This window comes from Lepeophtheirus salmonis, chromosome 11 (assembly GCF_016086655.4).
Source record: "Lepeophtheirus salmonis chromosome 11, UVic_Lsal_1.4, whole genome shotgun sequence".
Taxonomy (NCBI): domain Eukaryota; kingdom Metazoa; phylum Arthropoda; class Copepoda; order Siphonostomatoida; family Caligidae; genus Lepeophtheirus; species Lepeophtheirus salmonis.
In genome coordinates this window covers 4606803-4623520 of record NC_052141.2, presented here as the reverse complement: position 1 = coordinate 4623520, position 16718 = coordinate 4606803, and the positions used below count along the sequence as shown (strand labels likewise).

General features: G+C 31.2%; 1 protein-coding gene across 2 annotated transcripts in view; it reads right to left on the bottom strand.

Moving 5' to 3' along the window:
- The window catches only part of LOC121126140 (thrombospondin type-1 domain-containing protein 7A), a 286559-nt gene that overhangs the window by 145501 nt on the left and 124340 nt on the right, over positions 1-16718 (bottom strand). For both annotated transcript variants that reach the window (XM_040721441.2, XM_071891671.1), the window contains exon 6: positions 13385-13488. In XM_040721441.2, coding sequence (XP_040577375.1) covers positions 13385-13488 — 104 coding nt within the window. The remainder of the gene's footprint in view (positions 1-13384; positions 13489-16718) is intronic.

Genomic DNA, 16718 nt, shown 5'->3' with positions numbered 1-16718 from the left:
ATTTTATATGTAAGGCCTGTATTTGTCTCCATTTTTGAAATAACTGACCTGGTTATGCGTTTTCTATTGGCGGACATGCATACAAAAAACTATAATATTATGTTATAGTAGATGTCCCTAGATAAAAAAACATAGGGTATTTATCGTGATATTAATCGCTGGGGTGAATGTGAGGACTTTCAGAAATATCCAATATGATGAGACCTCGCTAAAGGGACATACAGAGATCCAAGAATAGGAGTTCTGCGCCTATAACTTAGCTGATTTCTGGCCCTTGGACAGGTGGCCTCTCTCAATCTCTGACTGGAACCCCTTGATTATTTTGGGTGGGGCACCATGGGTGCATCATAAATGAAACTGTCAACGAAATGGGGATGGCCTGAAGTCCTCCATCTCCAAGGCCTGGGACAAAATTGTCAAAATCTATACCAGCTGCAGTCACCGTATTGCTTCTAATGTTAGTCATATCTAATAAAATGAGCTTTTGCGATTAGTAGCAACTTTTGCATATATAGTTTTTGCAAATCAATTATATAAAATTTTGATTTTTTGAACTAATGGTTTTTGTTTTTGCTGATTGAAAAAATTTGTGCTAGGGATTGTACAATTCCTTGCTAATTTTTGCTTCGGCTTAAGAGATCCACCATTTCTAAAAACTATAAATACATATGCTTAGTACCTACCTTAATCCTTTTGAATTAATTTACCCACATAGTACATCATATGAGAAGGAAAGTCATTAGGTAATGAAATATTAGACCAATAAAATTCATTATCATATTAATAAAACATAATAAATGGTTTTTTATTATGGTATTACATGGTTGGTAATTTTAGATAACCATTTATCTATTCATCTAGGAATAGGAATCTTTATTTATGCAGGCTATTTGCTTAAGAACCCATCAAAGCTATAAAACATAGCATTGTACTCTTCAAAACTTTAGCAAACTTCCTGTGAAATAGTGGAAAACATCGATTTCCCATAAGACATTCTCCAAGAAATAGTTTACATCCAGGGCCCTGACACTTAAAGATGTGGATTTTGTCTTTATGAGCTAATGTATCTAAGAATATATGTTAAATGTTCGTAAGAAACTTAGAGCTGCCGGAGTCTTGAGCTGACATGATAAAGAGTTTTTTGTTTGGAGTCATCGAAACAAGGAAATTTACAGCCTAATTCTCAGGGGCATCTGCACGATTATATATATATAACTATGTATATTTCTTTTGGTGGGGATTTGGTTTTGGAAAGTTTCCGGAAAAAATCGAAAAATTAAATTTTTTGGAATAAAATTTCAAAAATTCAGTTATTTACAAAAATTCAGCACAATCTACAGCTGTTTACACAAAAATGAGACTTTTGGTAAAATATTACATAAATTCAAACATACAATTTTGGAAAAGAAAAATAAAAAAATTCAGAGCTATTCACAGAAAATTAAAATTTTTGAAATTTTTTTTTGAAATTAAATTATATTTAAGATATTAAACTTTTTAGAAGTTTTTTTTTTCCAATTATTCAATTTTTATGTAAATAGCAAAAAATTCTTTAATTTAAATTAATTCTTTCTTTGGGGGAGGGCTACAGAACGCTCCAGCCCACCTCTGGACGCCTTTGATTCCAGGTTTCGATAGATTGTTTTTTTTTCTATAAGGATTGTGGAAAGTTTTTAATAATATTTTGCATGCTTTTGTGGAGTACTTGAATATATTTCTATTAATGTGAAGGGCTAAAATGTTAAAGAAACTATTTTTTTCGTTTGCCCAAATGCGACAAAACACCGAAAATTGGGATATACATTTTGCTCTTTTGAGAGACCAATAGATTGATTACCACGAGGGTCGTTTGAAAAGTCCATGTAAAGTGCACGATATGGCACTACTGGCGCGTGCCCAGGTTATATTTAATGATTAATATCTCTTGGAAGAATATAAACCAACTTTCAGCCAGATCCGTCCATTTTTTTTGTTGTTGTTGGGCATTCACTTGAGTCGAGGAAGTGGAGGGATTTTCACAAAAATGGTCGAAAAATATTTTCTTGTTTTAATTAAACCTTACTTTATGTAAGATAAAAAGCTCAAGGAGATTAAAAAGAAACATGATCAGCATTTTCATCAATTTTGTGACCACAACTACTGAGGTGGAGCATTGTCCTAATTGAAAATAACTTATTGTGGGTCAGTCTTGAGGGGATTTTCATTCAACTCGGTTTTTAAACGGTCCAATAAAGGTTGAATAATTTAATAATTTTGTAATAGTTTTACACTTTTCAAGATAGTCAGATGATTATTCCCTGCAAATCAAAACAGACAGTACCCATAATCTTGCCAGCCAATTCCTCAAATCAAACAAATGCCAAATAGAAACACAATGAATTATTTGGCTGAAAGTTGGTGTGTGTTCTTCCAAGAGATGATATTAACTAAATACGGGCCTTAAGAGCCATATCTCAGACATTGCACGGACTTTTCTAACCCCCCTCGTATGTTTTGAAATATTTAGTATGTGATTATTTTTTATATAATTTTGTGCTTGCCTTATTAAAATGTTTGATTTTTTTTAGATGTAGGTCTAGGCTAGAAAGTCTCAATTTAAGCAGAAATGCTTATGCATATTAGTGTTACGCCTTTCCTTCCAGCAATTCATATTATATCAATTTTGTGTTTTGTATATATCTGTATGATATGAATAAGGGTAAATAAATTCAACTATAATATTGTTGACCCCAGCTACTTTGATCTTAAATAATTTTGCCTCCAACCATTTTGCTTTAAAACCATTTTTCTCAGGGATATTTCGCATTAATATATAATAAATAAGAAATAAATGTGATTGTTTATTTTTGGCCGAAATTTAAATTCCTTTTGAATTTTTGAATCACAATATGAAACAACAAAACGCAGTAAGTTTTTCTTGATGCCAAATGATGATAAAATGCCCCCAATCATTTAATGCATAAATATAACTAAATATCAGCTATTAATGAGTTTGAACCAGAGACAAAATAGGGAATATAATTCTAACATTATTCCAACAGAAAACAACCTTTTAACCTGTTTCATCATAGTAAACATTACATATTTTGACATAAAATTCAAAGAGAACATTAATTTAAATATAAATAAATTATAAACCAAATGTATTTATATATTTAGGTAAAATATCCTTGAGACTATATGTCCAGAGGCAAAATAGGTTAAGGCATAAGTATTATCTTTTCCCTACTAGCTTTTGCCCCTTAGTGATAGTCCAGAATATGCAGTGTGTATATATAAACACCACGAAACTTTTTAAATAATTTTTTTTACTGCCAATAATAGTTAAGAAACTCAGTCTTTTTTTTCTATTATTATATTAAAAAAATTGTAAAGAGCAAAGATATTATTATTTAACTCGGTTTGATTTGTTTTGTAGTAAGCAAAGTAGGTCGAAAAGGAGAGGAAAAAAACCCCTTCGGTTTACTTTCTTCAATTATGTACAAACCACGTGATTGATTTTGTACATATTCATTATAGTATAATATTAGATTTATAACATACTTAGTAATATTATATCTATGTATTTGAATAAGGATATTGCCAATTGGCAAGGAGCGGGGGATGCAGAGGGCGATGATCCATTAAAGTAATGTTATTTGTTGTTAATGTTGATTGTACATAGGTACATGTATACCTTTTGTAGCTGTCAGCATTTTGATGGATGGGACAAACAATACTCTTGGCCATTTAGGCTATAATATTAATGGATTTGAGGGGGAATTATAGTCGTTATATGAGCTGAGTGCTGACGTATCTAATTGAATAAGAAAAAAATAATAACATTTCCCTTTGTAACTTCTTTATGAGTAATGTAATATGATTTCAATATAAGATTTATTTGAATTTCCCGCTTTTCCTCTTTTTTTTGATAAAAAGGAACCGCCATTTTGGAAAAGAGTAGATAAGCCAACCTTTTAGAAAAAAACGAACAGAACAAAAAGCTGCAATCACTTGGTAGTGTCCCAAATAAGTCAATAATACCAACTACATCTATATTTTAAGTAGAAGTGTGTCTGTATCTATTTATGAATGAAAACTGCAATCCTTTCCAGTTCAGCCGTGGTCCGGTCTAGCTCAATCCTGCATATCAGTGCTAAAAACTTATAAAGTTCGGTACTTGATAACATCACTAAACTTTGTTTCTTATTTATTTAATAAGTTCTAGTACTTTCAGCCTAAGGACCAAAAAGTCTTAGGACCGGCCTCAAACAACGATAGGAACGATCTTCAGGCTGGACTGAACCCGACCGAATAAATAAGGAGTGCCACAACCCTATTCTTAAGTACTCCCAGACAATCATAAGCTTATAATTTCTCAACAATTATTAACATGAATTACTTATATTTATATATAAAAGTTCCGTTGTGTGTACATTATAATTATGAGTTATAATGTATTTATGAGTAATGCCCATTTGAACTTTATACCGTCTCACAGAATCCTTATAGTTTAGTATTTTTTTTGAAATTGCATTATTAATATATCAATCATCCATGAGTAATCAATTCTTGTAGTATCCTTATTTAAATACTGTAAAGCCTTCTTTTAAAAATTTTCATCTCATTTTTAGTTTTCAACTTGTACAATTTGGTTTTACAAGTAGCAACTTGTACAGAACATAACTATTTCATAATATTAATATATTATTTTATTCGATACTGTATTATAGTTTTGGTAGGTAATAGTTTATTAAAAGGGTAGCTACGTTTGTATTTTATATATAATAGCCAAAATTTAAACATGGAAATAAAAAGAGGGCTAACATATATATCTATATATTTACGACGAAGGATCCACAAAAAATTGTATTCCTGTCTTTTAGGAAACGGAGCATAAGTAAACCACAACTTATTACTTCGTTTATTTATCGAAAAGAATAAATTATGAAACAGATATGACGTATCAAGAGAGACGAGTGAATCGACGGCTGTAAACAAAATACATTAGGTGTTTATGTGTTAGCAAGGTATATAATGTATCTTACAACCTCTCTTACGAAAAAGAAGAAGGGGGAAAAGGCCCAAAATCAGTTGGTAGTGAGCCGCTTCATCCCAACTTTGGACTTCTTTTTCAATAATTTTTGGGAATGGTTCACATCAATATAAACAGAGATAATTGTCTAATTTAACCAATCAAAGTTCAGAACACTGATTAGGAAAAAAAAGTATAAAAATTGACAGCTGACAATAATATTCACTGTATATTTTTGTATTTGTTAAAAAACGCTGTGGAGTCAAAAATGATAGATGCACTATATAAATCATTTAAATAATTTGAATTTCCCGCCTTTCTCCCCTTTCTAAAAAGAGAAAACATCATCATGGAAAAGACACATTTGTGAAGGGTTAAAGGAAGATAAGTGCAATGAGAGAAATAAGGATTTACCATGAATATTACATGAATTGAATACTTTCAAACCCATCCATTACGTCTCCTTCTCTGTTACTCACATTTTGGTTTACACTTCTCTATTTACGAAGGTATATTATATGTTATTTAACCTATCTCTATCTCTTCCCCGACACACTAAGTACATGTTTGGTTATATAAAAGTATTGAAAGCTATATTTGTACGGCGTTAAATAATTGATGGTGAACTTTTTTAGAGTGATTGGATGAATAGAAAATAAATAATAGACCTCTTTCAGTATCATCAATCTTGCAAAAAAACAAAAACCTTAAATCATTCATTCACATCAATATTTATCAAAATAATGAAGTTGTTCAATTAGTGAGCCAATTCGCACCAATAAAATGATTGCCTCACTGTGTTTCTCAAACATTATACATTTGAATATACATGGTATAAGAAAAAATCAAGTGCTACAGATTTTTGGATTTTCTTGTATAGAATCTGACGAAATTGCAAAGTGTTTTTGGTTTTGTTTTTTTGTATTGAAATAACCATATACACGTTTCACCTAGTAGCCAAAACACTAACATAAAGTCTACAACAAAAGGTTTGAAGCCTTTTACATTTCCAAAGGCAAAATACCGGCCCGCTGTTGTGATGATTTTGGTGAACAATGATTGGGATTTTAGCAATACTTAGCTATCAAAGCTGACAGGGATCACCAAAAATAGGATTTCAGAGTTGAGGAAGGCCTTAGTGGAGACCAATTTTTGCTCCAAGAGTACTACTAAAACTAGGTGTCCAAGTATATTTAGCCTCTAAGCTCCCAGAACCTGAATCTGATGGACGATTTCGCTTGGATCTACCTTGATTCAAAGGTCAACATGTGTTCTTATAACATCAAAAAGTCCCTGAATTTGAGACTATTACATTTTCAGAAGCAGAATGTCTGATTGCAGGCTCCGGAATCTAATACAGGGCGTTACTGAGGCCAACAGAGGCCACATTGAGTGATGTATTCTCCATGATTATATCTGTTGCTCAATTTTTGTTTATTGAATACATCTTAAAATTACAATATTATATTAATTTAAAGTAGATGGATCAAAAGAGCCGGATTTATTTGTTATAACCTGTGCATATAGGTCTATAATAATGAACTACATTGCCTTGTAATCCCATTAAAATAATAAGAAATATATGTATTTAAATTAGAAAAAAATAAAACTTTTACGAACATTCACAAAGAAAATTGTTTTTATTTAAAGGGAATTAAAAATTTGTTAGTTTCAACGAAGAATTTATGAACTCTATTAAAGATGCTTTAAAAAATAAAATAAAAACAGCACCAAAGAGCAAAAGAAAAGGAAGAAGAAAAAAGTCATCAGAAACATATGGATATTATGATATTAAACATTTATTTATAACCATTTTCTCTCTCAAAGGTTTATGGCATACACGCACACGTTCCTGGATTCAAACCATTATCTACACATTGAGTTTTTAAGTACAAATTTATAGGGGCATTTGTACATACAAAAAGAAGCTTCTAAGGTGACATAAATAATATAATGCTTTTTCAGGAGAGTCCAAAGGTTTTAACCTTTGTTTGGAGATATAAAATAAAACAGTTAGTCTTTAAAATAGTGGTATTATTGTAACCATTCCAAGAGTTAATGTATGTCCACTATCCTCGTTCCTCCTCGTCCTAATAATAGATTGACTATCTCTTACAGGAAAAATACAGAATATACAGTGTGCTCCATGAATCGTGAATTAAACTGTAATACATAATTTACAGATCCCCCCCCCAAATGGTAGAACTATAAAAAAGTATCAAACTAGGGACAACTGAGATGAAGGACACAAAAAATCGTGTCTCAGAGCTTCTTACACGTGAATAAAAGAAGACTAGATGTCCTCATCGCCGCCAAGAGTATCATTACCACGATTAAAAAGTTGAAAGTCGACAACCAGAGCCTAGAAGGGAAGCTTAGAAGTGATGGGCAAAATCGAACAAGATACCAGCTTATTAGTTTCCAAAAGTCTTCAAGATTGGTACAGAGGTCATGGAGACAGGGGTCTTTCCCTGGTTGAAGGGCAGCCACCTAAAGGGAAATCGTGTTTTTTAGCAGGACTTTGCCCACGGCCACAGGCCCAAAAATACTCTAAGTTTTCCTCAAATTTATGGGCATTGTCAATGTTGCCTCCGTCCTCACCAGACTGTAACCTTCTTGAGTATGGGAACTTCGGTGCCATCCAGAGGAATGTCTGTGCAACCTTCCATGTGAATGTGAATGCCCTAGAGACTACAATGGACAAGGAGTGGGCTGACATGTATGAAGAATCCGGAAGAAATGCAGCGAGACCTTCATGTCTAGGGTGGAGGCCAAGGCTGACCAATTTGAGATCAAATTGTTTATATAAAGTAGAAAGTGTTTTTGACGCTGATGAATTCGATTTCAATTCTCGCTTGATAAAAGTTGTCTTTTGTGCATGTTAAAAAAGAAAGAAACTGAAAATCAATATGTTAACTCTGATAATATAAATAATGTTTTGGAGGACAGAAAGAATCATGCTCTTGACTTTTCATTAAATCAGCTATGATGACAGCTGGAGAAGGAAATGAACAAGGACATTGCTAAAATTACTCCGACATCAATCTTCAATTCTTCGCTTAGTCCAACAAGGATTTACGATTACAACCCCGCAAAAATCCTCAAGGTTACTTTCTCTCCATCTTTTTATCTTTTATGAGTACAAAATAATGTTAGATCAGGTTTTGAATATTATTGAATCTGGAAGAGAAGGAAGTTAACTACTTAGGATTTAAATAATAATGACAATTACTGCAAAGGAAAGGAAAATTCATTCTTTATATGACCAATTCCGAAAAAACCAGGTGAGCTAAAAAAGTACGGACGATTTACACCACCTGGTATCTTTACCAAGATACCAAAAACTGAAGGACGACCCCAAAAGGCTTGAAAAAAGTCTGAAAGCCAGTTGTTCATTGGGCAGATGCCCCTTAAACTCAAGGTCTGTGGTAGCGACTTTGTTCATAGGCTCAAGAATAAATGAGTTTCTCTGGATCTTGTCGTGAAGGATCTTATACTCCCAATATTAGACAATATTAAAAATATTATGTTTAATATTATTAGTTTAGTTTGTGCAATATGTTTAATTATTTCGACTTTATTTTGGGTTTTTGCTGTTCTGTTATTATTGTGTTTGTAATCATTAGTCATGCAGGAAAGAGAGGTTGCCAGAGCCTTCCTCTTTTTAATTGCTAAGATATTATTTGTCTCATTAATCAAATAAAAGTTTTAAACTTACGCTACAATTCTTGAGTATCTTTACTCCTTCAACAAATTTGAATAAAAATCCTATAATTCACTCAAGTATGACAATTAAATATTGGGATGTATGTATACATGATTTAAAAAAAAAAATAATTCAGATTTTTTCTAAGGCACTTAAGGATAATTTATTCATTTATGTACAAAAAAAAAAAAAAAAAAAAAACTATGAGCATTTTTGAGTAATTTTTTGCTTGCTGGTTTTTCTTATTTTAAAGTTTCATTCTTAGTCATACATGTTGCATCGAAATATGAATTTACTGTTTATTAGTTAAGGGAATTAATTTTTGAAAAGACTCCCGATTAATCATTATAAATTGATATATATAGAGTTTACATTTTTGTTAGGAAAAGAAGAGGACAAGAAGAAGGTGGAAACAAGACAAATACTACTGAATTAAGATACTAATGTACATCAGCAGCCTGTTATATGATTTTTGGGGAAGAAAATGAATTATTGCTATGAAGAAAAAATATTATAAATTTATTTAAATTTGTAGATATTTCTTTTTTTTTAATTTTTAAAACAATTAATATCTAAGATAGGCGAGAATGCTTACTTCTGACAAAGAGGTTTACAGTATGATGACCCATCAAATAATGAACAAAAAAGAGCACACGCAAAAACCGTTTTTCCTTTTTCTAATTCTAAACTATGCCATTTAAGATTGAAAGTATACTTACTAAAATCTGGTGAACTAAGCAGTCCTCACTTCGTAATCTTTATTATATAATGCAGCCTCTCCTCCGAAAGGAAGCAGACAAAAAATCTTATGGTATATACATCATTCTTACCAACTATTGTTATCAGTTATTGTTAAAGAATTATTCACAGCTTAACAATAGCTAATTTGTTCAAAATACTGATTAGGAGAAAATTAGCAGAAATATTGACAACTGACAAAATACACTTAATTTTTTTTTATTAGCGAGGTAAGTCCGTGTTATGTGTTAGTTAGCTAATATGTGTCATAATGTGAAGTAACACTCTAGCCAGCAAGACATCTCTGTTATTTATTATATTGATATTTTTATTGTAATAATTGACGAGTAAATAAATATGATTCTTTTTGATTCGGAAAATAAAACACTTTTATTGAAGTTGTATTTCTATTCAGTATGAGAAAGAAAAAAATTATGAACATCAAAAAAAAAATCCTGCTTCAAAAACTCAAAACTATATTAACTGATTTGACAAAGGTATCCTTACAAAAATTGTTGGAAAATCAGAAAGGATACATTTTATTCGATATGGACTCAATTAGAAGCAATCACAGCCTCAATACGGTACCTGAAGCTGGTAAAGGTTTTAAAATTTTTGTTCTCGGGATAGTGGGGAAGACCTTAGAGATTGTAGACTTCAGGTGATCGACATTATAGTGGGGGATTTCATTTGTGATGACCGAAAATAAACAAAGGATTCAAGTCGTCGAGTAATGACAGGGGCCAACATACTCAAGGGTCAGAAAGCAGTAAGTTTTGGGACCAGAACGCACTTCCTGCAGCTCTGGACGTCTCTTTCCAATGTACTTGGCATGATGGATGTTACGTACGGTCTTCACATTGATCCCAACAATGGCGCCAAAATCTTTTTGTGCTATATGTGAGTCAAGTAATTTCGATGAGGGACGCCTTTTTACCTTCTGTTTACTCATTTGGCGACTGATTCAAAACAAAAACGAAATCAAAACCAAGTTAGTTTATGTTGCAATCACATGAGCAAATAAATCATGCAACATTTTTTTCCAAATAAGACATTCAAATGCGATTAAATAGATCGTAAAACTTTGCTCCTCGCAGCCAGTAAGTGGCCAGTGAACAAAAAAGCATGTTAAGAAAATATGTTTCTTTAAATTGACTTTGAATTACATTTGTATTTTTTGACAAATTATTTTTATTAACCCTTTCAATGTGCTGCAAATTCCACTTAAAGTTGACGAAATTGTACGTGATAATAATTGAATGAAAAATTGACATATTTTATGGGCTGAAATGGGCCATATCGGGGCCTGTGTAAGTCATTTGAATCAAATAAAGGGTTTAAACTATAGCAAAAATTAGTGGGTATTTAAACTCATCCCACAAATTTGAATATTAGGCCTATCTTTGACTCAAATATGTCATTGAAATATTGGGATGTATGTTTATATGAAGTTCAAAATTCAGCTCAAAAGCAAACTACAAAGATTATTCATAAAATTGAGTGCAGATTAGATTTATTATCTTTAATTAATAATCGTAAAAAAATTATAATTTTTTTTTATTATTTATATTTGTTTTTATGTTGACGCACAAAACATATGCTCGACTCTTTTTATTAATCCCTTTTTTTATGTTCTTTTGAAAGATAATTGATTGTTTTTGAACATTGCGTATTTGTAAAAGCAATAAATATAGAATTGGCGCATTAAAAAAAATGCATTTCCGTCCATTAATAATGAACGGAAATTGGATCTATTAGTGAAATGACCTTTAAGAAACATTAAATATGCTTATTATTAACAGATTTTAACTACATATGTGGAAAGTTTATTGTAGGAGTTACAATAAAAAGATTTTGCAAAGTTTGTAACTTTTATATTTAATAAGACAGAGGGACTTATTGCACTCTAAGTAGCAAATTTGAGTAATTTATTTTAAAGTTATTTTTGATTTAATATTACTTGACAGATAAAAGAAAAATACGCGTCATATTTTTCGAGACACTTATTTATAGTAGTGTTTTTCATTTGGCATAAACGGAGAGACAAAGTATATTTTATAATAGTATATTTTAACTATATAAACTTGATATAAAAAAACGTGAATGGACGAGTCAAAATGAAAAAAAACACACCAATCGAAATATATGCGCGTTATACACAGTACCAAAAAAGTATAAGTAATACGTCAACATCAGAACAATCTTTAACATAAATCAAGGAAAGGTGAAAAGCCCATTATTTCATGTACATATTTGAGTTAATTATAGTCTTATTATTTAAATGACTGCCCAATAATTTTAGCTATAGTTTAGATCCTTTACTATATTTAAGAAATATATATGCGGTAATAATATAAAAGCAAGCTGGGATACTTCTTCTCAATATTGCGACAGTAGGTTAAAAGTATCCGTTGAAATGAGTATTATAATTTAGACTCATCCAAAAAAGTGATAAAGTCCCTTAGTATCTTTGGTTTTTAAGGTTATCTGAACTTAAAAAAATTGATTATTTGGTAACACTGATCATAAAAGATGCTGTGACGTCATGGTGTGAAAATTATATTTAAAGAAAAATGTGCCAGTATTCACGTTGCGGGAATAACAAAAGGAACAAAGGGATTCCCGCAACGTGATTATATTGAGGATATCAAAATTTGATTTAAAGTTCAAATATCGTACGATCAAATAAGCTGAGCTGGTATATAATATGTTCACGAACAAATTAAAACAAATATCTATAATACTAATAACTTGTAGGACAGCTTTTCAGTGGTTTAATATTGTATTTGACTCATTAAAAAAATCCTTCGGTTTTTCATTCAAGTCAAAAACTTATAATGCCTTTTCTTTGTTTCATCAAAAAAAATCCCAGCTTGCTTTTATGTTATCGCCACACATATATTGGCCCCAATATCTACTCTTTCAAATTCATAGAATTGATCCATTTCTTATTATTTTATAGTAATGATCCATTACCGTTTTGAAGCACAACCAAAGGATTAATAACAATTACTTTTTGCCAGAAATCGAAGATAATTTGAGGAACAATAAAAATGTATCTATGTGTATATGTTATGCGTCAACATAAAAACATCTTGAAGAAAAGGAAAAAAATCATTTTTTACATACTTACAACCCAACATTTCATGTACATATTTAAGTAAGTTATACCCATTGTATTCAAATTGCCTGGGACAAGGTAAAATACTCAAGAACTTTATAAACGAAAGTTTATAAGCCTTATTTGGTTTATGAGACTTATATTGGGCCTGATATGGCCCTTTTCAATCATAAAATATATCAACTTATCATTGTTTTTATTGTGAAGATCAATTTTGGGAAATTTTAAAAGCAACTTGCACATTGAAATAATTAATAGGAATTACTTGTTAATGGAAGTTGAGGATAAGTTTTCCAAGAATACAAATGTATTATACACTTAATTTTTACCAAAAATCATTCTATTTAACTTTTCTGTGAACGGCCAACATATTTATTTATAGGTTTGTGGCTATAATACTAATAACAAGAGGAATATATGGTATAAATAATGTTGAAAGATATATTTCCAATATATATATTAAAAAAAAAAACCAGTACCTTAAATTAATTCAATAAGTTTTAAGGAAAAATATGAAAAAAATCTTTTTATTATATTCCGATATTTACAAGACTTTCAAAGCAAAATGTTTTGCTTTGATGAATGAAAATCAAATAGTATCCTGTATATTTCTTTAAATATATATTTAATTAGTGAAGTTTTTCATTCATGGTTTAATTTATTATATGAGGAATATGTTACTCTCAATGAATGACAAAAAAAATTACTTTTTAAAAACTTTCAAAACATCCAATAAAAATATAATCTTTTCCAATATTTAATTACATTTTCTTAAAAATATGGTATAACTTATTACTCAACTTACCTCGAACCGTTTGATTGCCATCCTTATGACAATCAATGGGCGTGCAATAACTCCAATTCTCCCATGATCCTACACGACATTTTTCTTCACATTTAGTCGAGCATCTGAAAAAGAAGAGGCATATGAAGTTGTTGTTAGGGAGAAAATATCCATTTGATTTGTTAAATTAGTCTACAAAATGAATTGAGGGGTTGAATATGGGCTTGCTTATTCTATCAATAGTTATATGTTTTATAAGCATATTTGTTAAAAAAATCATATTATAGAGGCAAAATATTGAAAGGATTATAACGTACAAGCTACATAGAAACTATTTTTTCAATTATATGAATGCTACATTTATTTAAATTAAGTTATATTCATAATGAGATCCACCTCTCTTGATAATCTCAGCCCCACGATGCCAGAATATTTGGCAGGCATGGGAGACCTTGTGCAGATCCAACTTTAAGCATAGTTGTAAAATATATGACCTTCCACTATGCTAATAAAATACCCGATTTTTTTTGTTTTCTTTAGGAAAAGTTATGGAATTACGCCCTAAAATTTCAATGCATACACCATCAAAAACTGACCATGTAATGAATTCGAACCAGATACAAAGTAGTTTATAATATCACTCTAATAAGAAAAACAAAAATGAAATAAGAAGTGTCAATCACTTCTCCGTTATTACATATGATTAGACATGATGGAATATGTATATTTGAAAAGACTCATGGATTGACAAAACATGATTTTATCAGTATTCCAACGGAAAACAAATATTTAATGCATTTTATCGTAATAAAAATACATTTTATACAAATAAAAGTTCAAGGGAAACATTCATTCATACCCAATAATAAATGATAAAAATGTATCAACTTTATTAATTTATTTATATGTTATGGCGAAATATCCTCGAGGAATAATAGTTGTAAGGGAAAATGTTCAAATGCAAAATTGTGCAAGGTAAAATGGTTTAAGGCAAAATGACTGGGCGCCAAAGGCAAAGTGGCTCACATACACAAATATTCATAAAATGAAATCATCTGCTTCTTATCGCTTGTATTTTGATGGAAATCAAATTTTAATAAGAAAGGATCTTAAAGGTATCTTGATGAAAATCTTTTCTTCTGTTGCTCTTTAATTTTTTTTTTAATATCCTTTTCACAATAGGAAATAAAAAGAGGGGAGAGGGATCAACGATATCAAGTCTTTCTTTTAAACATTTTTGATTGACAGTTTTGATCATCATTTTTCACTGACATCTACATAGTTGTATGAAAAATATGACATTGGACGAGCACAATACTTTTGGTAGTTGCAAATTGAAGAGTGTTTCATATATTTCTCAACGCTGTTATCATAATTCTTGAAGAAAGAATATTTCAGCATCAAATAAGCAATACTACGTGAAAGACAACCAAATAGCACAGATGATTTGTTATAGAGCTATAATACGTAATGCTTATCAGTTGTGGTTTTTGGCTCGCCCGTTTTTTTTTTATGTGTTTTTTTTTGTTTACTTTTTTGAGTTGACAATCTAAAGAGTGAATTTTTGTATTCAATGTTGCTCTATCATTGTTATTTAATTCTTGAGATGTGTGTGGACTTCCTTCTCTACTACATACAAACCATTCATTGACACATATGACACTAGATTGAATATTGGGGTGTGTTCATAAAAGACAAACTGTACCCTTGGGGATTGATTGGAGAGTTGTAAATATAAGTCCTAGATGTATTAAGAGTGGAATTGAGGATTGACATCAGAGTAATCCTTACCTATCTCCTTGTGTATTTATTTTTGTCCCCATTACAGCTGCTTATAGCTGAGCTAATGAAACGTCATGACAGCTTTCTTCCAAAACATCCTTCATATTCCCAAGGTTACCATGTTCATTTTTGTTTTTTTTAAACATGCCCAGATAATTATGTATTATATTTTGATCAACAAAATATTAATTAAAAATAGTGGCAAGGGATTATTATCCTACGATAAAAATACTGGAGTATTAACTGAAAGAATTCAATTGGTAAACTGACGTATGAAGTCTGTTAAGATAAAACAATCTTGAAAAAAAAAAAAAAAAGAAGAGATAATTCCCAATTTATTATTTTACTTTTATAGGAATATTAGCTTACAGGAAAATTAATTTCGTATTTTTTCTTTAGGTCAATGCTTTATAAGAAGGGCTGCAATAATCCAATTTAAGCCAAGTATGCTCTGTTCTGTTCGATAACTTGTTGGCAAGAAGAATCCAACATCATAATGCCCTGCTTGTAAAAGCCCTTGTTCCTACTGGCAAAAAAAATTCAGACAACCAATTTTCACGGGCCTCTATTGATAACAAATTTCTACCCACCGTGTTGGTCATAGAAAGGAACAGTCGGTAGTTCATTGGTGCCAGGTCCCAACTGTAAGGTGGATGCATAAGAACTACCCATCCGAGAGCTAACGGAGCTTCTGACGCGTCATCAAAGATGTGTGCAGCCTGGAGTTGTCTTGATGAAGCACAAACCCTCTCCTATTCAAGATTTTTTTAATCCAGCCTTCTGCAAATGCTTCAAAACGGTTTCATGCTCAATGTACAGCTCCTGGGTGATACTACAACTACTAACATGATGGTCTATCTCAATCTTTTCCATGATTGTATCTACTTTTTCGACGACAAGCCTACCAGTGCGGCCCGCATAGTTCACCTCCAATTTCACTACAACAGGCCGAAACCGCTCAAACCACTGTTTTGCAACATGAAGCACAAAAGTATCGGCCCCGTATACATTGCAAATGACCACTTTTGACGCATTTTTACCGTTCAGGTTGTAACAATGTAAAATATGGCGAATGTCTTCTTTTGAGACTTTGATAATTTACAACTGAACTTGCCAATCGCAATACTTTCCAAAAAGCGTTTGTAGTATAGACTCACACCTTCACAACGTTTTATCACATGATTTGATGTACCAAAAAAAGGGCTGAAAATACGAAATTACTTTTTCCTAACCTAATATGTTCTACTTTTATTGTGACGATTCATTTGGTTACTCTTAGTACGATTTGCATCACACCCAAAGGATTCACAAGAATGATTTGTTAGTGGAGATTGACGATAATTATTCGTATAAGAATACAAATGTAACCCACACTTAATTTTGGGAAACATTATTCAAACTTGCTTTTGTGTTGAGGGGTAATTTATGTAGGTTTTATAATGACGCCATGTAAATGACGTGTTCAACCGATTTTAAACCTATTAGTAAGAACTGACATAGCCCTATTTAATTTGTCGTGCGCATTAATACTGTCTTTTCGTTATGTACAAACGCTTATAAATTTGTATTTCAC